Source organism: Hyperoodon ampullatus, assembly GCF_949752795.1.
Source record: "Hyperoodon ampullatus genome assembly, chromosome: 6".
Lineage (NCBI taxonomy): Eukaryota > Metazoa > Chordata > Mammalia > Artiodactyla > Ziphiidae > Hyperoodon > Hyperoodon ampullatus.
In genome coordinates, this window is record NC_136919.1 from 115,694,225 (window position 1) to 115,719,993 (window position 25,769).

Genomic DNA, 25,769 nt, shown 5'->3' on the forward strand with positions numbered 1-25,769 from the left:
ACACGACATGCGGGATCTTAGTTCCCCTACCAGGGATCGAACCCACACCCCTTGCAGTGGAAGCGTGGAGTCTTAACCAGTGGACTGCCAGGGAAGTCCTGTGTGCAGGGTTTTTATTGGGGTGTCGTTATATTGGCTGGACTGATTGAATCATAAACCACATGAATAAACTCCATCTCCAGCCCCCATCTCCTCCCTGGAGGTCTGGCTGATACTGTATAGCTCAAGGCTCCAACCCTCTAATCAAATGGCTGGTGGTCCTGGCAGAGGCGGGCCCCCATTCTAAGACTATCCTGCCCACCATGAGTCACCTCGTTAGTGTCAACTCCCATGTGGTCTGAGAGGTCCACCATGAATAACAATGACACTCCTGTCACTGGGGAAATTCCAGGAGTTTAGAAGCTGCCTCCCAGGAGCTTAGGACAAAGACCAGACAAGTTCTCTGTTATGCAACAGTGACTCATAACTTATGCTTTACTATTCCCATGTGTATCTTTGAATTCTGATATTTTTAATGGGAGAGAAAATGAATAGATTAATTAAGGTAAGAAAGACAATAAATAGAGACCAGTTATCTTGAGGACACATAACCCAAGGGAGAATACAGTGGGCAGCCCAGGGCCTCACTCTTAAAAACCGTAATTGTACCTTTTAAATTTTGCTAAGGGCCAGGAGCTAGTATAATCCTTTTCAGCGCATTCTTTAGAGGTTGTTAGCTAACACCTGGGGCACATCCCATCCCCAGGTCGCTGCCTGCCTGACACCTTAGGCTGTACGTAATAAGCAACTTAAATGCCTATGAGGAAGAGAAAGTAAAATAAACATATAAACTCTGCCACCAAGTCATGGAATCTGTGATTAGCTGCAGAAAGCATGTCCAGCTGGAAGACTTTTAAATTTAAAATTGAAAAAAAGCATAGGAAGGGTAGGGGGAGAAAAAAAGAAGTGTGTGCTATTGAAACAAAACAGATTCCAGATTTGACTTTTTTCAAGGGCCTGCCACTTCCAGCCACCACTCCTGTTTTACCAGTGGAACCTGTTGATTAAATAAATAATCATCATGATAAAATAGCTACCATCGATTTAGTGCAAGTTACTGTTTTGGGTGATTTTCAAGCTGCTTTTCTAATTTAATTCTCTCTATAACCCTATAAGGTAGATATTATCTCTGTTTTACTGAGGAAGAACTTGAGGCCCAGAGAGCAAATATATTTACTCAGACTTTTTAGCCTCTGCATCCCTTTACCCTCTTAAAAATTATTGAGGACCCCCAAGAGCTTTTGTTCACATGGATTATGTCTATTGATGGCTATTAATTTCTAGTCTTAGAAATTAAAACAAAAATTTTAAATATTTACTTGCTTGTTCTTTTAACAATAACAAACTTATTACCTGTTCATATAAATCATATCTATTTATGAACAGTGACCATATTTTTCAAAAAGTGAGCAATATGAGTGGCATTGTTTGACATTTTTGCAAATCTCTTTATCATCTGGCTCCATAGAAACAGCAGGATTCGAATATCCACTTCTACATCCAATGTGTTGTGACATTACACATCCTATAGCCCCTGGGAAACTCCACTGTAGACTCATGAGAGAATGAGCATTGAAAAAAGGCAAATAATATTAGTATTATTAAGAAGATGGTTTTGACCTCATAGACCCCTCGAAAGGGTCCTGGGGACTCCCAGAGACCAGGGACCAGACTTGGAGAACCTCTGTGCTAGGCTGTCTTCCTGTCTCTTCCATTGAGTTAGCATTTGGTGAATGAGGGGTGAACTGGGCCCCATGGTGCTGTTGACTGGCCTCCTGCACCAGGCCCAGCTGAGGCCCGTGTGGCACATTTCAAAGAGTTTTCCATGATCCAGGCCCAGAAATTTCAGAAGGGACAAATTTGGCAAATGATATTAGAAGATTTATTTATTTATTTATTTTTTGCGGGACACAGGCCTCTCACTGTTGTGGCCTCTCCCGTTGCGGAGCACAGGCTCCGGATGCGCAGGCTCAGCGGCCATGGCTCACGGGCCCAGCCGCTCCGCGGCATGTGGGATCTTCCCAGACCAGGGCACGAACCCGTGTCCCGTGCACTGGCAGGTGGACTCTCAACCACTGTGCCACCAGGGAAGCCCCTAGAAGATTTAATTTTAAAATGTTTTTACAGCTGTATGTGAACTGTACACACGTTCCTTCGGCAGCCAGAAACAGTGGGACTTAGCATGTGGCTAACAAGACTGAAGTAGGAAATTTCCAGATGTTGCGTTATTAACAGTATCCAGATAAGAGACATTTTATGAAATACCAAAATGAACAGAGTTTCATCAGTCTGGGATGCTGGCCTCAGATGCCAGATATGTGCCTTTGGCTGTAATTTACATGTTCATAAATGCTATAAGGCATTTCATTTCCTGAAGCTCCCTTTGACTATGTAGATAGTTTAGTTAGAAATAGGAAATCAGTGCCCTAACTTGGAGAAATAGTTTCCCAAATTCCACACAACAGTACGATCAGACTTTCTTTCATACCTCCACTCTTTCCAAACAACCTGACTCAGAAGGAACACACACACACATCTCAAAACCAGAACAAGAGCCCACACCAACTTCCTTTCCCCTCCAGCAAGCCTTTCATGCTCTCAAAGACTAGGTCTTTGGAACTGGTTCCACTCCACTTTCAATGGTCTTTAGTTCATTGCCCTTTAAACTCAGCATTGCTTTGTTTGAGGACACATGGTGTTCTTCATGTTCTTACAAACAGAATTAACAGAAAATGCCCCCTGGCAAAGCGGCTAAGGTACAGTAGATTTTTGATGTCAGAAAACAGGGTTAGTTGATCCAAGCCGTGAGGAACGTTGGGAGTGTCCGCAGAAACTCAACTCACCTGACTCCCTAGTCATTGCCCAGTGACTCTCCAGTAGCTTTTGCAACTGGATCAATGACTACTTTGTTCTCCACTGGTAACCCTCCTTTTCTTTTTCTGAAGATGTGGGAGAAGGCAATCAAGCTGAGCAAAGAGCTGGCTGAGAATTATGAGAGCAAAGTATTCGACTACGAGGGCCTGGGTGACCTCCTGGTGAGTTTGGGTCAGAAGACATCGAGCCTCTGGCAGGGGTGCTGTTTGTAAAAATGGTTTTGTACGTTTAAAAAAGATAACTGATGTTCTTTACAATGGAAAAGTACACCTTGCTTAGAATAAAAATGAAGAGAAATGAGGTCTAAAAGCTGTTACCGCTATTTGTCCAGATTATCTTTGGTGGGGGCTCAGGATCCCCGTCTACAGCCCCGTCTCCTCTGTGCCTTTTGCTCCTCTGTGGACCCTCCATATCCCAGGCCCAGCACCCCTTTTCCCTCTCAGTTACTCTGCCTTCCAGGGAGCCTTTCCACGTTTCAGATGTTTTCTGACATCTGTTCATCAGAATTACTTGTCCTGTGGGCCACATCCTCAGGGCTCTGCTGAATGAATGAACTGCTCATCGTTGAGCTCTGTTTTTTATCTTATTTTCCAATTTTAAATCTTTTTTTTGTTTAAAAAAATTTGTTTTTAGTTTGTTTTTTTGTTTGTTTTCTATTGTTTCTTATTGTTTTTTATCTTGATTCTCCAATTTTGCCTTCCCCTGCTCCAAATGTCCCTGGACTTCTCTTCTCTTACAGTCATCCTGCCCTTGTGTATTACACCTGGCTGTTGGCACAGGTCACCTATTTCAAAACAGTAAAGTGAAACAAAAATAACCTTTTCCATGCCCAGTGGGGGGCCAACACAATATTACATTGGGTCATTTTCAGTGGAGGAGTCACAAAAGGTCAGGTCACCCATTGTCATGTAATAATTGGAGGAGATAGTTGTCAAGATCACTTTGAAAAGAATTTGCCCCTGTATGGTACCAGCTCCTGCCATCATGCAAAAAGTCACAGATGAATTTCACAAACTAAATTGAGCTGAGGCATGAGCAGTGTAACAAGTTACCTCTCTAAGAAAACATTGTGATAGAAACCTTCACTGAGGTAGGGTAGTAATCACCTTGGCGCTAACCATTGTGGGAGGGACAGCTGTCAAAGCCCCCCAGGTCTGGCTACCTATTTTGCTTCCTTTAAGGCTGATGCTCTATGCCCTGGTTGGGAAACCTCTCCCCACAGGAAGCATTAAAGATAGGGGTGGTACCAATATATACAGTGGAATATTAGCCATAAAAAGGAATGAAATTGGGTCATTTGTAGAGACGTGGATGGATCTAGAGACTGTCATACAGAGTGAAGTAAGTCAGAAAGAGGAAAACAAATATCGTATATTAACACATATATGTGGAACCTAGAAAAATGGTACAGATGAACCGGTTTGCAAGGCAGAAATAGAGACACAGATGTAGAGAACAAACGTATGGACACTAAGGGGGAAAAGTGGCAGGGGGCGGTGGTGGTGGGATGACTTGGGAGATTGGGATTGACATGTATACACTAATATGTATAAAATGGATGACTAATAAGAACCTGCTGTATAAAAATAAATAAAATAAAAATTCAATTACAAAAAAATAGGGGTGGTACCGGATTTGAAAAATAGAACACCACCACCACCTTCTGGGCACCTGTAGCTGAACCGAGGCCTTGAATCAAAACCACCTGCATGAACTGGAAGGTTCTCTCTTTCTTTCCTCATATGTCTCTGTTCCAGTGCAGCCACCCACCTAAATCTCAGAAAGTGCTTCTTAAGCTTTTAGGGGTCCTGAACGTACTTCAAGAAACTGGTGAAAGCTAAACCGTCTCCTTCCCTCCACAGGTGAATGCACACACATCTGTCCTTCTACACATAACTGCAAGGATTCCCAGACCCTCCCAGGCCCCTTCGTAGATGGAGGTCCAAAACCGCCGATCCAGGGAAAGGATCATTCTTTGGCCCAAAAGATATTTTACAAAGACCTTTTATTTCTCTCTGTTACGTGGGAAACAACAAAGCAAATAGTCTGAGCTTTTTTTTTTTTTTTTTCCAGCGGTGCCCTTGTAACCTCCCTATGGAATGTCTTGTTTTGTTTTCCAGAAAAAAAGAGCCTCATTTTATGAGAACATCATTAAGGCAATGAGGCCTCAGCCTGAATACTTTGCTGTTGGCTACTACGGACAGGGCTTTCCTTCTTTCCTACGGGTAAGGAGCCTGAGGGTGGTCTCCCCAGCCATTAAGCCCTGCGGTCTGCAGGAGGGAAGGTCTTCATTTCTTTTCCAGATGGGTCTAGCGTGTTAGCAGCTGGAGACCCCTGTTCTCACGGTGGGAGGTTAGGGAGGGAAACCACTTCCTGAGCGGCTGGTCTCTTCAGCCCCCCGCCTGAGCGGCTGGTCTCTTCACCCCCACGGCTGCCTCTGGTATTCTGGCAGCTCTTTTGTAAAATGACTTCTCCCAGGTGGAATGAAAAAGGGAAAAACAAAACCATTCCCTCCACTGGTCTGCTGCTGAGGGTCAGCTGGGGTGGGGTCGGGGGGAGTGTGGATTGATGTATCTAATTGTTTATTTTATTTCCAGCTAGAGCTAGTTTGAAAACAAATATCCCCAGGACAAGACTGCAAAAGGTTCACAAAAATAAAAACAGTTTTGTTGGAATAATGAGAAGGACCATGTTTATCTTCTTTCTCAAAAATTTTTAGAATGTAATACTGATTATACAATCGAAAAAGCAACACCCCCCCCCAAAAAAAAAGCCCTCTTATTTTCTCCCACAGAAAAGAAGCCTCTTTTAGTGCTGAGCTATGTTTAAATATATATTATCCACCTTCCTTCCCCTAATTAAAAAAGAAAGAAAAAAGTGGAAAGGAAAATACATTTGTTACAGTGCATAGTAAGGAAGTAGTTTATTCATTCAGTCAATAACTGTTTGCTTAGGGCCTACTGTGTGCCAGGCATTAGAGATACAGTGCTGATCATAATCAGATGTGGTCCTTGCTCTCATGGACTTTACAACCTAATGGGTGAGATGCTAATTAAATAATTGCACAAACAAGTATGAAATCGAAACTGACCAAGACAGGAATTCTGTGCTAGATGAGTTGGTTAAGCAAGGAGTATTTACCCAAGTAAAATTAAAACCTGTGTTCATGTAAAAATTGTACGTGATTGTTTATAGCACTGTTACTTACAATCACTAAAGACTGGATACAGCTCACATCTCCCTCAGCTGGTGAAGGGATTAGCAGAGTGTGGGACAGCCATGCAGTGGAAAACTACTCAGGAAAAAAAGGAATAAACTCCTGATACACATAACCACAGGGATGAATCTTAGATGTATTGTGCTGAGTAAAAGCAGTTAGACCTTAAAGGCTACATACTCTGTGATTTTATTGATATGACATTCTGGCCAAGCCAACACTTACCATAGGGATGGAGAGCAGGTCAGTGGTTATTGGATCTGGTCATTGGAGCCGGTGGGGCGAAGGTTGGGCTACAGAAAGACATGGGGAGATTTTAAGTGGTGATGAAACTGTGCTATATCTTAATTGTGGTCATGGTTATGTTTGTCAAAACTTGCAGAATTTTACACTAAAAGGGGTAGACTTTTACTCTGTGTCAATTATACCTGAATTTTTTAAGAATCGGGAAAGGGCTTCCCTGGTGGCACAGTGGTTGGGAGTCCACCTGCTGATGCAGGGGATGCGGGTTCGTGCCCCGGTCCGGGAGGATCCCACATGCCGCGGAGCGGCTGGGCCCCTGAGCCATGGCCGCTGAGCCCGCGCATCCAGAGCTTGTGCTCCGCAACGGGAGAGGCCATAACAGTGAGAGGCCCGCGTACCGCAAAAAAAAAAAAAAAAAGAATGGGGAAAGACTTGCCAGGCAACTTCTGCTTCAGCTGGGATTTGAAAGGTGAACTGCGAGTTAAGGGGATAGGAAAAGGCATTTCAGGCAGAGCAAACAGCAGGCAAGGGCATGGCAGGGGCTGGGAGTGGAAGACGAGTGCTGTGGGAAGAGAGGGAGCTGGGGTGAGCAGGGAAGATGAGGCCGGAAGTGTGGGAGGAGCGTGCGGGGCTTTGGGGTCACGTAGCGTGTTTTGTTGGCATCCAGAGAGCAGTGGGAGCCATTGTAGATTTTTCTGTGTTGGCAAGGTCGTCTGGCTTCGGTGTGGAGAATGGATGGGACGTGCGTCTAGATAAGCCCCTAGAGACCATGGCAGGTGTTCAGGGAATAGATGACAGGCTGGCCTAGGGAGGTGGCTTTAGAGAGGAAGGGAAAGATTAGTGTGATGGAGATGAAGTAACAGTATTTGATGATTGATACGATATGGCAATGAGCAAGAGGGAGGTGGTGAGAATGATTCCTAGCTCTCTGGTCTGCATAATTGGTGGGGCAGTGGAGCCATCCACTAAGATGGCAACACTGGGAAAGGGCAGAATCATGGAGGAGAGGATGAATCCCCTCACTGAATAAATATTTATTGAGCTCTTATCCATATCTTATCATGAATGATAGCAAATTTAAGACCAGAACCTACTGCAGACCCATCTTTATGGACCTTGCTGTAATATAGGCCTGGGGGCAGAGTCTAAAACAAACCCAAATCCCTGAAATTGTAGAGCTTCTCTTCTGGCTTGGAGAGACAAATAAATACTAAGATAAATAAGTAAAATATTGAGTGTGTCAGATGACCTAGAACAGCGCCTCATACAGGGTGGACACTCAGCAAGTATCGTAGAGAAAAATGCGTCAGGGGAGGTGAATGGAGAGGCAGATGGCGAGGATGGAGTTGCAACTTTAAACAGAGTGAATAGGAAAGACTTCGGTAAGAAAATGACACCTGAGCAAAACCCTGAAAGATGTGAGGAAATAAGCCAGGCAGCTCTCAAGCGGGGGCCAGACAGTGAGAACAGCAGGTTCAAACGCCACGAGGCTGGAGATGCATGAACAAAAGGGCAGGTAGAGAACGGGCTCAGAGAGCTATGGGTACCACATTGTAGAGGGCCTTTGGGATCTTTATAGGTTGTTTGGTTCTAGACATACTCAATGTGAGGTAGCTTTGGAACATCCAAAAAATGTGAGTCAACCATTTGCTCTATGGGTCTGGAACGCAAAGGAAAGTTCTAGGCCGGAGGTAAACGTTGGGTTATTTACGTGTCGTTAACACTGGTTGTAGATAAGGTGGCCAAGGGAGACTGGAGTAATAGAAGTAGAGGGTCTGCAGTAGGCTCTGGTCTTAACTTTGCTCTCGTTCATGATAAGATACTGACAGCTACCACACTTGTTACATATGATCATTGTGTCACATGGAATCATGGTTATGAACTGGAAGACAGCAGTGGTTCAGTGAAAACAAGAAGTCTAGACTTTCAAGTTGCAACATTGGGGTCTAAATCATCTGCTGAGTGACTGTGATTTTGGCCAAATCACATGACCACCAAGTCTTGGTTTTCTCACCTTGAAGTTAGGGAAATAAGGCCCACACTGCAGGGCTGGTTTGAGAATGAAATGAATAGCAGATGGGAGTGCTTTATAAACTGTACAGGCGTTTGTAGATGTTCCGTGTTGTCAGCGTGTACTGAAAAGTAGAGAGTCCACCTGAATTATGTAACCTAAATGCCCTTGCATGTTACAGGCTATTTCCCCAAACTCAGAAAGTATAAAATTATATCCTCTCCCCTGACCCCAAGCAGGCCTCCGTCTCTTCTGTTTTTGTCAGCGGCATCACTGTTCTTCCTGCTCCAAGGCCGTTGCCTCAGAATCCTCACCGACTCTCCCATCCCTTTGCTCTTTACCAAACACCAAAGACTCAACCAGTCCCTGTAGCTCCTCCTTCCCCCACAGGGTTTTGCCAAGGATCCCTACAGTTGGATAGATTAGGTTGACTACACTTCCTCCTTCATCACATTGCTCCCTCCTTCTAGAACCTCCAGTGAAGTTCCAGGCCTTTGGACCATTGACCTGCCTTTGCAGGCCTTTCAGATTCCAGCTCATCCAAGCATGTTTCTTCTACCTGCACTCCGCACTTTCTGCCTTGAGCCTTATCCTTCTTTTCACTTCCGTGCCTGGCTGTCCTCCCCTCCCCTCCCCTCCCCCTCCCTTCCCCTCCCCTCCCCTCCCCTCCCCTCCCCTCCCCCCCCCTCCCTTCCCCTCCCCTCCCCCTCCCTTCCCCTCCCCTCCCCTCCCCTCCCCCTCCCCTCCCCTCCCCTCCCCTCCCCTCCCCTCCCCTCCCCTCCCCTCCCCTCCCCCTCCCCTCCCCTCCCCTCCCCTCCCCTCCCCTCCCCCTCCCTTCCCCTCCCCTCCCCCTCCCTTCCCCTCCCCTCCCCCTCCCTTCCCCTCCCCTCCCCCTCCCTTCCCCTCCCCTCCCTCCCCTCCCCTCCCCTCCCCCCCAATCCATCCATCTACATCCAATCAAGTCTCGTGTCCTCCTGGAAACCCTTTCCTTCAGGTTGAGCTGCTTTGTACTGACCTTCTGCTTGTCTGGTTCCTTCCACAGTTATGGTCCACATCATACACTTAGTGTTTTCTTATACTCCGATCCCTTAACCCACCACAGTTTTGCCTGAATGATGAAATTGCATAATGCATGCGTCAGGCACATAAATCTTTCCTGGCTTGGAAACATTTTATCATCAATTGCAAAAGATCTGGCAATGTTCACTGCCCTCCGTGTTGAGTGTAGAAGGTATATTGCCTTCAAGGTACTTAAATTATCTAAATTATCTTACTTACTTGTTTACTTGTTTCCTATTTCTCTCCACCAGAGCAGAGTTACTCTTCTGTCCCTAGCGTCTGGCATATCTCATTTGCTCGATACATATTGGTTGTGTGAATGGACAAGTGATTTTTAAAAACATTTTACAGGACAATATAGGCCCAGGTTTTAGTTAAAAAAGGATCACGTGTGGGTTTTAAATACTAAGTACTCATCTGAGTGACCATCTAGAGGAGCAGGAACCTTCAAAACATGGCGACCTTTGAACTTGCAACAGCTGTGAGGTGAATTTCTTCCATGCCTGGGGCCTAGAAAATTTCTTTTCAAAACATCCAATTTTATTAAAGAGAAGAAGCTGCAGTTTGGAATGGAGAGAATAGTCTTGAGGGCAGTTATTTTCTATGAGACTTCAATGTGGCCATCCACGGTGATCTCCAGGATTGGCTTGGGACGACTGTAGATTAATCCTGTTCTCTGTTCCTGTCTCACCTGTTGTGTTGATTCGCTTCGTACTTTCGAGTTCTCTAGGCAGTGCCGCTCAAAGCGTTGGTTCCCTAACTGTTACTGGATCATGATGAGAAAGGAGCTTGTGCCTCAAAGTAAATGAATATACTTCCTTCCTTCATTGAGAATTTCTTGCCATGAAAAGTATCAGCTAAACTAAGCAGCATGCTTGGTAACATCCTGGATTTCCACTAGGGTGCAAACTCCTTATCTCCTTGTGGATCAGTGTAGGCTGTTTGCACACCAATTGTCATCCTTGGGCCATACTCTGAGAAACACTGCCTGAAGCATTTTCATGCCTGTGACTTAACTCCCCAGATAAACTGTGAGCTCTTTCAGATGTGATGGTTACTGTGGGGCACATAGCAGGTGCTCAGTGAGGACATGGTGGGGGTATTGCACGTGGTCTGGGGAGGACAGCGGCTTCCTCGGGACCAGGCTCCCCAGTTGCCCCTTCACCCTTCATATTTAATTCTTTCCCTTGCTCTCCTGACCTGCAGAACAAGATCTTCATCTACCGGGGGAAGGAGTACGAGAGGCGAGAAGACTTCAGCCTGCGGCTGCTGACCCAGTTTCCCAACGCCGAGAAGATGACCAGCACCACGCCCCCAGGAGAGGACATCAAGTCCTCGCCCAAGCAGCGTATCCTCATCCTGGGGTCATGGCTCAGGGGCTCTTGAAGCTGCAGCAGCCCCATCCCAGCCAGAGAAGCTGAGGGTTCCATCCCATCCCTGCGTGCCGATAAGTCCTGGCCTCAGACTCATTTAACCATCCTGACTCAGTGTCCCATTCTGTGTAAAAGCTTTGGGAACCTAATGTCCTTAGCTCAGGGCTGTGACGTAACTAAAGGAGAGAGATGAGAAGCAAATGTTGAATATGAAGGGATGTGTGTTATAGCCACAAGCGGAGCCTGAGGCGAATAGACTTCCTGTTCTGAATTCTGGATCTTGGATAAAGATGTGTAGCTCTTTTTTGGTAACATATAATGTCGTCAAAAAACCAATCACATGCTTTTTAAAAAATAAAGATGTTATAAAAGTAAACAGTATTCTAAAAGAGGTTGGTAAGACAGAGCTGGTGTGGCATGGTAGATAAATAAGGAAAAGGGCTCCGGAGCACATTGCCTGGGTTCGAGTCCCAGTGCTGTCACTTACTGTGTCACTTTGGGCAACTTACTTAATTTCTCTGTGCCTCAGTTTTCTCACCTGTAAAGTGGGGATGATGATCATTCTTCCCCTTGGAGTTCTTGCAAAGATTATCTGTAAAATACTAGGAACAGTGCCTGGTAAATACATAATAAAAGTTCAATATGTATTAATTATTATAGAATGGTCAGTAGCTACAGAAAGATACACAGCAATGATAGATCAGTAGGCAGACCTGCCTTTCAGAAGAGTGTAGTGGCCTCTTAACACAGTGGATGCTTGGAAAAGGAAGGCTTTCTGGGAAAAATTGTTTCAGTTGTAGGGATTCAGAGAATGCTTGCGGGGCCTCCTTGGGATGGGAATGAAAAGAGGTCTTCATGAATTGGATGTAGAAACAGGAGTCCCAGAGTCACGTCTGCATAGCCAATTTACCTTGGCAAGTTGCTTAGTTTCTCCAGGCCTTGGTTTTCTCATCTATAAAGTGTGAGGGGAGCTCTGTTTCTCCCAAATATCTAATAGCATTTCTGTGAAGATCAAATTAAAAAGATCATTTATGTGAAAATGTTTTGTAAGCTATAATAGCTTAAGGCATAGCCCAGTGGTTCTCAGATTTTATTATACTTAAGAATCACCATGGAGAGATTCTAATTCAGCAGCTGTGAATTCTAATTCTGCATTTTGAGTAAATCTCCAGGTGATTCTGGTGCCAGTGGATGGCACTCTTCACGTTGAGAAATACTGGGAGTGAATGTTAGGTCTAGACCTAGTCCCTTAAATTCTAGTTTCAGTGCTATAGATTTGGAAGCACTGTTGGTAAAGGCAAAAAAAAGTCATGCCTAAGATCAGATCATTAAGTGAGAGAGGGAGACCTTCCCCCTGAGCTGGGTTTGACGTCTGACTTCATTTATCAGTTGTGTGATCTGGGCTTTCTCAGACCTTCAGATTCTTCATCTGTAAAGGAGATTAATAACATCCACATGGAAATTGTTGTGTTTATTGGAGATAACATATTCAAAGCACCTATTACAGTGCCTGGCTCTGGTACTTGGTTAACAAATGGTATCCAAAGATAACAAGAAATTCCTATTGCCCGGGCTCTGGAATCTGGCTAATTCAGAGGGATGCTTGTCCAAAAGAAATGATTTAAGACAATTTCTAGTCACCTGTTTTCCTGAAATTTCATTAATGTCTGTTTCCCTAAGACAAGGTTGTTTGCCACGTGTCTGACCAAAAAATGTCCCAAGATTATGACTTAATAAGGCATTTTGGCAACATCTGAGGGAACCCTGTTTTCAACGCGGTCCTGGCATTTGGTTCAAAGGAATGATCGGTGTGGGTACCATTTCCATCGGTAAAGCAGGAGGAACGGGTAGTCCTTTTTGCTGTGACAGCTTAGTGGCCCAGCCCGTTTCCTTCCTTAACGAGCTCCTCAGACATGCAGTGTTTCACCGTAAAGCCAGTGATGAGCCTGCCGCCCGGCTACAAGGATAAACCAGTTCCAGAGCAGATCTTAAAGTAAGTGGGGTTTTTTGTTTGTTTTTTAAGCCATGTGTCTCACACACTTCTTTATATAGAAGTCTATCAAAATTCATTACAGTTTGGAAGACCTCCTGTTGTCTTCGTCCATTTGGTCTGCTGTAACAGAAGATCATAGACTGGGTGGCTTACAAACAACAGAAATTTATTTCTCACATTTTTTGGAAGCTGGGAAGTCCAAGATCAAGGCCCTGGCAGATTCAGTGTCTGGTGAGGGCCTTCTTCCTGGTTCGTAGGTGGTCATCTTCTTGCTGTGTCCTCACATGGTGGGAGGGGTGAGGGAGTTCTATGGGGGTCTCTTTTTTAATAAGGGCACTAACCACGTTCGTGAGGGCTCCACCATCATGAGCCAATCACCACCCAAAAAGCCCACCTCCTAACACCATCACATTGGGCATTAGGATTTCAATATATGAATTTGGGGGGACAAATATTCAGACCATAACAACAGTGTCCCTTCCATTTCCAGTATAAGATGAGAGCTTGGTAACTCAAGGGATTTGGAGATTTCTTTTTTTTTTAAGCAGAGGGAAGGAAATTGAGAATTTCACTCTTAGGTTTCAGATCCCCTAGTTCTTTTTTCCACTCAGAAGGATTCACCGGCCAGTAGCGACTGACCTCAACTTGCCTTCAATCAGTGGGTTCCCCTATGATTGAATTCCTTCTCCTGAGAAGCTAAAATGCTAGTAGGATTGATAGAACTGTTAGAAAACTATACAAATGAGATCACAAACATGGACATAAATCCATATGCCTTTCAAAATTGTGAGTTGTGAGATAGATTCATCAATAATAAAACAAAGATGTGCAATAAAATCAAATTCTGGGAACTTCTCTGCCAGTCCAGTGGTTAAGACTTCATGTTCCCGCTGCAGGGGGGCATGGGTTCAATCCCTGGTTGGGGAACTAAGATCCTGCATGCCACGTGGCATGGCCAGAAAAGTTAAAAAAAAATCAAATTCTGCATCATCTCCAGCCTTCATTGTGGAGACTATGTCAGTTTTGAGGTAGTTTAGTGGATAAGACTCAGTCCATGTAAGATGTGTCTCAGGTTTTGTTGGAGCAGTGCTTGTTGTAAGAAAGAAATGAAAGCATATGGCTGTGTCTTTCCCAGCTACTACAGAGCCAATGAGGTACAGCAGTTCAGATATTCTCGGCCGTTCCGGAAAGGAGAAAAGGATCCCGACAATGAGTTTGCTGTGAGTCCACCACGTTGATCCTCTAAAACAAGATGAAATGGACATCCAAAATGGAGGCCTTCCATTCACCCAGCATCTACAGCAGAAATGATGGCAGCCCTGGAGATAGAGTTTCCGTGTGCTTATTACCTAGTCAGCAGATTATTGTCTCAGTGGAAAACTCTAGACTAGTGATCCAGGAACTGGGCTCCACTCCTGGGCCTGCCACCACCATGACCTTGATTTGAGCATGTCACACCTCTCTGGACCTCAAATTTCCCATCAGAAAGGGCGAGGGAGCCCCAATAGATAATTCCTTTCTGCTTTAAACACTAAGGATTCTAAAAGTTTGGGAGAAAGTATGGCCCATTCACTAAGGAGGTATTGAAAGTAAAATCTCTAGATAACCAGCAAGGACCTACTGTACAGCACAGGGAACTCTGCTCAATATTCTGTAATAACCTAAGTGGGAAAAGAATTTGAAAAAGAATAGATACATGTGTATGTATAACAGAATCACTTTGCTGTGCACCTGAAACTAACAACTATGCTCTGATATGAAATAATTTTAATTTTTATTTATTTAAAAAAAATTTTAAAAAGAGAATCTCATAAACCTGGGAGTTTTGCTGTTCTGCCTGAGAACTGACCAACATTTCCTACTTTCCTTCCTTCCACCAGACCATGTGGATCGAAAGGACCACGTATACGACTGCCTATACCTTCCCTGGGATTCTCAAGTGGTTTGAAGTCAAGCAGATTTCAACAGTAAGTCATTTGAACGTGGAACTCAGAAAACTCTGTCTCCAAACAGAATGAGAGCCTTTGTTAAATCCCCCCACCAGTTCGCACTAGCTCCTCTGGCCCATTTTATTTTCCAAAAGAGAAATAAAAGACATGCTTGTAGAATAGAACTCCTTTGTAAAACTGATGTTACAACACCAACCCTAAAGATTACTCCCAGTGAATGGCTCTTTTATGTCCCAATGGGTGTTGTCTCCTCAAGGATCCTGCCTGTGCCCCAGAACATTTTTGGAATTCCTCCTTTGAGTTTCCTATCCATCACATTCTTCTCTCCAAGAACATTTCCTCTTATTTTCTGCTAGTCACATCACCATTCATCCTAGACTCTTCCGCCTTCATCACTCCCCAAAGCTGTTTGTTTTACCTCTTTAATATTTATTAAATCTGTTTTAGTTTTTTTTCCCTCAGCCCTCCTGCTGAGGTACCCTGCTTCTAGTCCCTCATTCATCTCTGGTTGATGCCATTGAAAAAGCCTCCTGATTGGCCTCCCTGCCTTGGCTTCTTAGGTCCCTTTTCCTCTCTGCCTCAGAGTGTGAATTCCATAGTGAAAACCTGGCTGTATCAGTCTCACGCTTAATACCTTGCTGTGGCTCCCCAGTGCCTAGACTAGAAAGCCCATGCTCCTAGCACATGCGTACAGGGTCTGTGTGACTAAGCTCTTCCACTTCATCTTCTGTGGAATCTACTGGAACTAAATTGCTCATTCCATGCTATGTCAACGCTCTCTGACATTAGGTCATTTTCTCTGCCCAGCATGCCCTCTGACCACTTCTCAACCTAACTCCCATTGAGATTTAATTTAGGTACCAGCTTCTCCAGGAAGCCATCTCTGAAACTCCCAAGCTGGGTTAGATGCCCTTTCTCTGTGCCCCGTCACAACCTTGGCTTATTTCTAAAGAGTTACCTACCGTGCTTACATATCTTGAAACCTCCCCACCCTGACCCTGTGAAAACCGTATGCTCCTTCCAGCCATGAATTACATCTTAATCGCTTTTGTAACAACGGTGCATAGCACAGTACTTGCCTAAAACAAGTAATCAAGAGATATGTCTTGAACAAATCTGAAGTTCGATGTGTTCCATACCACTAGTGATAAATTATTATTCTTCAAGTATGAATATGATTTTGGACAGAGGCTTTTGGGATCAAGTCTGGAGTAGGGGACCATGCTGGTTGATCAGGGTTAGATGAGGAAGGACACAATTTTTCTCGAATCTGCTTTGGAAGACGTTTCCGCAGGAGGCGCTCTCTCTGAATCCACATTGCTTCTTATTTCATTCACATCCAACATCCAGCTTGAATATTCTAATACATCCTGTTATTTCTGACTTCCGTAAACCGTAGAACCCATACTAAGCAGGCTTAATATATGGTTTGAACATGTGACTTCCAAGATCACTTACCTTTTCTCATGGAAGGAGTATCAAACCTCTTACCAGTGAACGTTTTTCATGTGCAGAGATGTCTTGGCTCAGATATATTGCTTCTCTGTCGTCATTGGGCTTCTCAAAAATCTGTAAGGAAGATTTGCCTAAGAAACAATCATTATTACAGCTCCAATTTTATCTTCTCAAACTTTCCATAGACACTTTGCTCCAAGAAATAATCATTACCATAGCTCCAATTTTTAAATCATCCTTGTACTTTCTGAGATTTTAAATAGCTTATTTAGCAGCTTACCAACACCATTTCAAATAAGTGTGCTATCCTTATTAATAAACATGACCCCGGGACTTGCCTGGCGGTCCAGTGGTTAGGACTTGCGCTTCCCCTGCAGGGGGCACAGGTTCTATCCCTGGTCGGGGAACTAAGATCCTGCGTGCCGCTCGGTGTGGCCCAAAAGAAAAAAAAACATGACTTTGACAAGCAAAACATCACTCCTCCATAGCTTGGTGGGAGTTGTATGCCTTTGGAGGGGAAGACCTAGGCTTTTTCCAGTCTTGGATATGGAGCTCAGCGTCTCTCCTCTGCCATGCTCTCTGTCACAGGAGGAAATCAGTCCTCTGGAGAATGCCATTGAAACCATGGAGCTCACCAACGAGAAGATCAGCAACTGTGTCCAGCAGCACGCCTGGGACCGGTCCCTCTCCGTGCATCCCCTCTCCATGCTGCTCAGTGGCATCGTGGACCCGGCTGTCATGGGGGGCTACTCCAACTATGAGAAGGTGGGCTGCGTCCCGGGAACCCCACGGGGCCACCAGGTCTGGTGTGTCTCTCCTGCCTTCTCCAGTGGCAGCTGGTGAATTCGTTTCTTACAACTTCTCTGAGAGATTTTCATTCTCCCCTCTTGTGAATGGGCAAATGAAACTAATGACAGGCTTCTCCCTGACCTCATAGCTGCTAGACACCATCAGCCACCCAGCCAGGGTTAGGCCACTGTCTGGTAGAGTCACCGAAAGATCAGTCTGATAGACCTCTGGTTGGTTCACCAGCTGTGAATTCCCTTCCCACTCCCTCTCTCCCCTGGAAGGTAGAAAGCATACAAGTGGACCCCAGATCCGAGGATGCCCTGTAAGGGAAGCAGCATCTGTGGGAAACACAGAGCCACGCTCTATTTGGAACCCTGACATGGTGTGCCATTGGTTGTGTGGACAAACGCTGGCCCTGGCTCTACAATTAAATTAATTCAGCTAAGTGTCGTATCTGTTACTCTGGAAAAAACATGAATGGAATGCTCATCACATGGGACTCCATTGCATAGGGTTTGGATGTAGCATCACTTAAAGTGGAGGTAATGCATTCAGTAGAATTTGGTTACATATAATCAATAGAAGCAGGATTTTTAATTGCTAGGGATGCTTTCAGTGGCTAAATAATTTGGGGGTCCTCTTCTTGAGTATAAATAAACAAGTTATACCCCTGGTGAGTAACATGGAGAGTGAGTGGGAAGAAAAGGAGATGGATGGGAAAGACGAGAGAGGTTGACTGGGCTGATTCTCTTATTTCCATTTGTACACAATGTCCTGGGAAGAGCAGGGGCTTCAGAATCAGTCACTCTTATGACCCAGTTCTGGCTTCCCATTGGCCACTGTGTGCTCTTGGGGGAGATGCTTAATCTCTCTGAGCTCCAGTTTTCATATTTGAAAAAAGTAAGGTAAATACATAACTGACAGGTGTGACGTGGGGCTTAAGGGAGACCTCCTGTATATGAGGAGCATCATACGATGCCTTCCATGTAGTGGTGACTTGATCAGGGTCGGTTTTCTTCCTGTCTACTTGGAACAGAATGTGTGATTTGAGTGTTCTTTTTTATTTGTTTTGGCATGAGGGATCTTAGTTCCCCAACCAGGGATCGAACCCGCGCCCCCTGCCTTGGAAGCACAGAGTCTCAACCCCTGGACCACCAGGGATGTCCCAGCTTGAGTGTTGTTGATGCGTGGGGCTTACCAGTGCTACAGGGATCTTCTTTCTTCTGTCGTCTCTTCAACCTCTCAACCTTTTTTAGTCTTCTTAGTCTCAGCAGCTGGGAAAGCACCAGAGGAACTATGGTTTGCCCATGTTAGGTTTCAGTAATAATTTCTAGTGTTATAATGGAATTCAATACTAGGGCCCAGAATACAGTACTTTTTTAATGCTATAATGATTTCAGTGTGTGCTTTTTCCTATAAGCTATCTGGTACTAATTTTGATGTGTCTTTCCAAGTATTCTTTTTTTTTTTCAGAATGCTCCTAAAACTCTGATTTATATATGCCAATATTTGTGACTATTATATACTTTTTTTTTTTTTTTTTTTTTTGCGGTACACGGGCCTCTCACTGTTGCGGCCCCTCCCGTTGTGGAGCACAGGCTCTGGACGCGCAGGCTCAGCAGCCATGGCTCACGGGCCCAGCCGCTCCGCAGCATGTGGGATCTTCCCAGACCGGGGCACGAACCCGTGTCCCCTGCATCGGCAGGCGGACTCTCAACCACTGCGCCACCAGGGAAGCCCCTATTATATAATTTTATATGAAGTTTTTTCCAGTGTGACCATCTTCTAATTAAAATGAAAAAGAAAAAAAAAAGGGAAGGAAAGGAAGGATATATAAACAAATTTATTTCAGCAACTTTAAAAAACTGTTAGTTTTTACTTTTAATTAATATGTATGACTTTGTACATTTCTAAATATAAGAAAAAAGTAAACTCGTTGATCACCTTGAACTGTTGCAATCAGGTGGGGAATCCATCGTTATCTACTTGATACAGGCGACCTATTTTAAGGCAGCTCTTTAATCAGTGCCTGAGTGATCGGAACGCAGGAGGTGTGTGCCGTAACTCATCAGCCCTTTCTGTTGTGAGGCAGGACTCTTCTAGAAAAACTAATTTCAGGGGACTCTGCTCTGATGTTCCCTAACTCATCTGATGCTTTGGGAATTTCAGTGCGTTTTATCAGAGGTCAAAAAATTTTTTTAACTTTCAAATTTAAACTGCGTGTATTTTGAAAGGTAAAGGTGGCTGAAGATTTAAGCAAATCCTATGTTTTCATTTATATTGACAGTCCCTGTAAATATGAATCTGCCAGAATGAGCTGCTCTGTAAATGTGCTGTCCTGTTTCCTTTGTGTGATGCATGGATTCCATATATTTATATTCTCGGTTGTACTCGTTTTCTAGGGCTGCCATAACAAAGTACCACAAACAGCGTGACTTAAAACAATAGGAATTGGTTGTCTCACAGTTCTGGGGTCCAGTAGTCTGAAATCAAGGTGTTAGCAGCGTTGATTTCCTCTGACGCCCAGAGTCTGCTCCCTGCCTCTCTCCTGGCTTCTGTGGGTTGCTGGCAACCTTTGGTATCCCTTGCCTTGTAGATGACTGTCATCTCCTTGGCTCTTCACATGGTGTTCTCTCTGTGTACATGTGTCTGTCTCCTCATATCCCCTTTTTGCAAGGACACTGGTCAGATTGGATTAGGGGTCCGTCCTACTCTCATGTGACCTCATCTTAACTAATTACCTCTGCAATACGTCTGTGTCCATCTGGGGTCACATTCTGAGGTCCCAGGACTTAGGACTTCAACCTATGAATTTGGGGTGGGGGGGCACAGTTTAACCCATAACATCTTCCCACAAAGTAAAGAGTTTGCACATGTTCTGTTTTCCACACAAAATGGGCTGATCCCTTTTATAACTGTATCCTGTAGTTTCAGGAACTCTTGGGTTTCATGTAATGGGTTCCTACTAGTGAAGCAAAAGAGTGAAGGGGAACTTTGAAGGCTGGTCTGCAAAAGCACTCTCAGAAATGATGGCTATGGTACAGGGAGAAAATAGATAACTCCCGTTTTGAACTCTGTTGGAGCTCACATGTTTACTGCAGACTTTAGTTTTTCTTTCCTAATGAATTCTGTCTTTAAAATGGTCTCCTATGGAACACCTGTATTTATAGTTTGAGTTTTATGTCCCTATTATAGGACCTTTCCACGAATGTTTATTGATGTTATGGGTGACATGGTCTTGACATAGCATAATAAATGCAACCTGCATTTAATATTTTCAAAAGATTTTCACAGGGCTTCCCTGGTGGCGCAGTGGTTGAGAGTCCACCTGCCGATGCAGGGGACGCGGGTTCATGCCACGTGCCGCGGAGCGGCTGGGCCCATGAGCCATGGCTGATGAGCCTGCACGTCCGGAGCCTGTGCTCCGCAACGGGAGAGGCCACGACAGTGAGAGGCCCGCGTACTGCAAAAAAAAAAAAATACTTTCGCATCTATAGCATTTCTCTTGTTGTCCTCAAAATAGCCTTTTGGATAGGTGATTAGTAAGAAGGTGCCAATATGAATCTTCAGGAATTGTGATACAGCCTATAAAATGCTGGGCAGGAAAACTCTCAGCCACATCTTCAGCCTATTAATTTTTAGCTCTATCCTTGATAAGATCTAGGCACTTACTCTAATGAATAACCTTTTGATATTGCCATTTGGCCTTTTCTTAGCTCTCTGGGGAAGTTTTTTAATGAATGACATTCTGCTCTGCTGCTGCTGCTGCTGATTTGATTTGTGTGTGTGTGTGTAGCAGTTGAGAATGTACTCTTGCTAGGAACTGCATGATTCCAGGAAGACTACAGAATAACTTTCCTTTTTGAATTGTCCACTCTGGTGGTTTAAGAGCTTCCCAGGAAAGGAACGAATGTTTACTTAATCATTCCTGGTTCATCAGACAGAACAGAAGATGTGTTCCACCCTCCTAGGCTTCCCTCCCCGTCCTCTTAGGGTCAAATACACAGACAGGAATGTGTTCTAATCAATACTTGCCGATGCTTTGCTTTTAGGCTTTTTTTACAGAAAAGTACTCGCAGGAGCATCCTGAAGACCAGGAGAAGATCGAGCTGCTAAAGCGACTAATAGCGTTGCAGGTATGTCCAGGGGAGGTGTGGCTGGACAGCTCTCCACGCTCTGTGGGCGGCCACCACCCACACCACCAAGATATTCTCTAGGGCATCCATCTCCAAGCGCACGTTTAGGGTTACTTTTTTTTTTTTTTTTTTTCCAACCCTTGGAATCACAACCTATCTATTTATTTGGCGAAGAAACATAGGAAGAACATTCCATTAGACTGCACAGTGTTGAGAGGGGTCTTCTTAGAGGGGAGATTAAAGTCCCCAAATTGGTTTGCTGGCTTGTGTTTCCAGATGAGAGATGTTGGCCTCAGTTTCTCTCTCTCTCTCCCTACTTCTGTGAACAGTGGGAGGAAACGCAGCCATACAGTTCAGTCCAAGGTGAAACGTATCAGTTATTCCTGCATAGAAAGGCCCCCAGGCTCACATGGATTTGCCTAGCCTGTCGGCCCTTCCCCTGGTTACTTGTATCCCCAACGTGCAGATTCCTCTGCATCTTTGACCCAAGAGCATCCAGTTCCCAAGCTTTACGCTGAGAAGCAGTATGTTCGTTTGAAACGTGCTGTGTCTACCGGTTTACCTGTCCATCCCCACCTTCCATCTTTCCCCAGCATCCAAATCTGAACTATCCCTCTTCCTAAACAATATCCTATTCCTTTCATGCCCTCCTTCCCAGATGCCTCTGCTGACAGAGGGGATCCGCATCCATGGGGAGAAGCTGACGGAGCAGCTGAAGCCACTGCACGACCGGTTGTCTTCTTGCTTCCGGGAACTCAAGGAGAAAGTGGAAAAGCTCTATGGGGTTATAACACTGGTAGGCTTTGTCTCAACAGCCTATGAGCTTTTTCTAGTCTCTTCTACCGTTTATGATATTGATCCATTTTCCAGATGCCAAATGAGTCAAAGTAGCCTAGGAATGGCATGCAAACACTGGGGCCGTTCGGAGAAGGCATGGTCCACTCTTGATAACCTTCAACTGTTGTTGTGCTGGACACCGGCACTTAAACTTAAATGACCGTCAGAACCACCTGGAAGGCTCGTGAAAACAGATTGCTGGGCCACATCCTTAGGGTTTCTCATTCACTTGGTCTGGGATGGGGCCCAAGGATTTGCATTTCTAACATGCCGCCAGGTAGTGCTGCGGGGCTAGGCACCACACTGTGAAAACCACACTACTAGAAATTGGCGTTTCCTAATCCCAGGCACTGATTATTCCTGTCATGTCCAGCCCAACTCCTACAGCTTTTCCTAATCTTTGTTTTTTATTTTGGTGAAATGTTCCTACTCATCACACCTTCGAAGGGGACAGAGAATTGTGAATTACATTTGACAATGCATGTTGCTGATGTCATGATTTTTTTGGACAGTTGTAACATTTCTCACAGCTACCGTTTTCTTTTTTTCCTCCCAAGAAGTTGGGTGGAGCGATACATGGATCAGCCTTTTCTCTCCCACAGTTGATGGTGTGCTTGGTTCCAGCTTCATTTAGCCGCTTTTTTTTTTTTTGCGGTACACGGGCCTCTCACTGTTGTGGCCTCTCCCGTTGCAGAGCACAGGCTCCGGACGCGCAGGCTCAGCGGCCATGGCTCACGGGCCTAGCCGCTCTGCAGCATGTGGGATCCTCCCGGACCGGGGCACGAACCTGTGTCACCTGCATCGGCAGGCGGACTCTCAACCACTGCGCCACCAGGGAAGCCCAAATGTTGTATTCTTGAACCCCAGATTTTCAAAAATCCTCTTTCCCCCAAATCAAAGCTCTGCATTTCTTTTCATGTCTTCCTGTCCCCTGTTCCCATTCCTCCATCTCTGCTACATTTTTCTCCCTAGTAGCTTTTTGATCATCTCTCCCAGTCACCCAAGTGTTCAGTCATGCCTTCCTACGAATTTACCTCCTAACCTATTGCCAGTTAAGCGTTTTCTTTTAGGAACATTTGTCTTTTACACAAGTTCCTAGCTGGCAAAGACTTGGCTTTCACTCAATGAGTTTAGTTTTTATTAGACCCAGGCCAATATTAACATTTGAATTTTTTTTTTTTGTGGTACGCGGGCCTCTCACTGTTGTGGCCTCTCCCGTTGCGGAGCACAGGCTCCGGACGCGCAGGCTCAGCAGCCATGGCCCACGGGCCCAGCCGCTCCGCGGCACATGGGATCCCCCCAGACCGGGGCACGAACCCATATCCCCCGCATCGGCAGGCGGACTCCCAACCACTGCGCCACCAGGGAGGCCCAACATTTGAATTTGATATGTTGACCTACTGGAGACATTTCTTATGAGAGTATATCCGTATTCCTTTATTTCCTAAGATTCACCAGGATAAGCATCAGGTGTCCAGTTTCAATCTAAAACTTTTCTAGTAGTCCAGTATTTCGTTTTTTAAATGGCCAGTAGAAGCTAAGCTGGAGAAGCAGACAGGGGTTTGCTGTTTTATGGATGAGTAATGAACATCTTGGTTTCCCTCTCTCAGGAGGCTGGCAGAAAGTTAGGGTGAATTTTTCTCTAGTTTTAGAAACAAGGTAGGCTTAACCGAAGTTGTGTTTATAACCAAGAATATAACAGGAGTGGGGGAGGGATGGACAGGGAGGGTGGAGAAGGGATGGATTGGGGGACACGGATGGATTGGGAGTTTGGGATTAGCAGATGTAAACTATTATATATAGGATGGATAAACAGCTAGGTCCTACTGTACAGCACAGGGAACTGTATTCAATATCCTGTGATAAACCATTATAGAAAAGAATATGAAATGGAAAAAATATATATATATTTAACTGAATCACTTTGCTGTACAGCAGAAACTAAAACAGCATTGTAACTCAACTATACTTAAACAAATTTTTAAAAAATGGAGAGTTGCTTAATATACAGAAAATGAACTCACAACCTAGATGCTTAAATGTCAGGATGTTGTGGTATGCAGTTACAAAATATCTCGTATGTCATATTATAATAAACAAAATAATACGTCAATAAGATCTTTCAATCTACAAAAAAAGAATATAAGTATTTGCAGTATTTAACAACCGACGCAACACAGGCACCAACCCATCAGACTGGGGTGCCAACCCCAATACAGGTGGGCACTCACCACAAACCACCAGGGGCTGTGCCAGTTCCTAAGGGCTGAATTCCAAGCCAGCTAACCATGAGGGGTCATGTCTCCTTTAGCCGCCCAACTTGACGGAGAGGAAGCAAAACCGCACAGGCTCTATGGTGCTCCCCTACATCATGTCGTCCACACTGCGGAGATTGTCCATTACCTCGGTGACTTCCTCTGTGATCTCCAGCTCTTCTAACTCATCTGATAATGCTCCTTCCAGACCAGGATCTGATGGGTAAGGCTTCGATCTTTAATTGCCAGGAGGGGTGAGCTAACTCCTTCCTAATGTTTGCCTTTGGTCCCCAAGGTGAGACTTGGTCAGTGTGGATGCATCATCTTCGTAAGGGAAATAATTCACAGTACCTGGGTTATTAGTTTTTGGGTCTTTCTCATCATCTTCATCATGAGGAATATCATTATTTAGCTGATAGTAGCAACAGTTATGAAAAATGGAAAAAAAAATCACCCATAATGCTATCACACCCTATGACCCAGCCAATCATATCCTATTTTGTTTGTTTCAGAATAATTTGTAGTTATTGCTTGACATTTTTTGTTTCAATTTTTTAAAATAATTTTTAAGTTTATTTTATGAGTAGGCAATGTAATCACATATGAAATTTCAAAGGTACAAAAGGACATATCATGAGAGGCCTCCTGTCAGTCCCCAACTCCCAGCTCATGAGTACCACTCTCCAGAGGCCAGTGATGTCAGCGTTCAGGTTCATGTCCGTGGTGCCTTTCCAGCAGCTCTTTATCTGTACAGAAGCAGTTCCTAAATATATATCCTTCGTCACACGTTTTTTGTTTATAAATGACAGCATATAATACTCTTTGCCTTGCTTTTTAAAAAATTAATTAGTTTATTTATTTATTTATTTTTGGCTGCGTTGGCGACCGGGGGCTACTCTTCGTTGCGGTGCGCGGGCTTCTCATTGCGGTGGCTTCTCTTGTTGCGGAGCACAGGCTCTAGGCGTGCGGGCTTCAGTAGTTGTGGCTCACGTGTTCTAGAGCGCAGGCTCAGTAGTTGTGGCGCACAGGCTTAGTTGCACCACGGCATGTGGGATCTTCCCTGACCAGGGCTCGAACCCTTGTCCCTTGCGTTGGCAGGTGGATTTTTAACCACTGCGCCACCAGGGAAGTCCTGCCTTGCTTTTTTCACTGACTAGATCTTGAAAATCATTCCATTTCAGAACTGCGAGAGCCTCCTCTTTGTTTTGAGTTGCAGACATCTCATGATTTCCCTACCCGTGATACACTCCATCATTGTCTATTGATGGACATTTGGTTGATTTCAGCCTTTTACTATCACAGTAGTGATAGCAATGAGTAACCTTAAAAATATATTATTTTGGGCCTCCCTGGTGGCGCAGTGGTTGAGAGTCCGCCTGCCGATGCAGGGGATACGGGTTCGTGCCCCGGTCTGGGAGGATCCCATATGCCGCGGAGCGGCTGGGCCCGTGAGCCATGGCTGCTGAGCCTGCGCATCCGGAGCCTGTGCTCCGCAACGGGAGAGGCCACAACAGTGAGAGGCCCGCGTACCACAAAAAA

At 44.8% G+C, this 25,769-nt stretch overlaps 1 protein-coding gene across 1 annotated transcript in view; it reads left to right on the forward strand.

Moving 5' to 3' along the window:
- DOCK5 (dedicator of cytokinesis 5) overlaps positions 1–25,769 on the forward strand; it is a gene marked incomplete at both ends in the record, with an annotated part of 208,018 nt that overhangs the window by 172,887 nt on the left and 9,362 nt on the right. The window contains 10 exons of the mRNA XM_079706756.1: positions 2,985–3,074; positions 5,034–5,138; positions 10,650–10,791; positions 12,728–12,809; positions 13,945–14,029; positions 14,690–14,776; positions 16,802–16,978; positions 21,055–21,138; positions 21,797–21,934; positions 24,287–24,453. Of these exons, the coding sequence (XP_079562882.1) occupies positions 2,985–3,074; positions 5,034–5,138; positions 10,650–10,791; positions 12,728–12,809; positions 13,945–14,029; positions 14,690–14,776; positions 16,802–16,978; positions 21,055–21,138; positions 21,797–21,934; positions 24,287–24,453 (1,157 nt within the window). The remainder of the gene's footprint in view (positions 1–2,984; positions 3,075–5,033; positions 5,139–10,649; positions 10,792–12,727; positions 12,810–13,944; positions 14,030–14,689; positions 14,777–16,801; positions 16,979–21,054; positions 21,139–21,796; positions 21,935–24,286; positions 24,454–25,769) is intronic.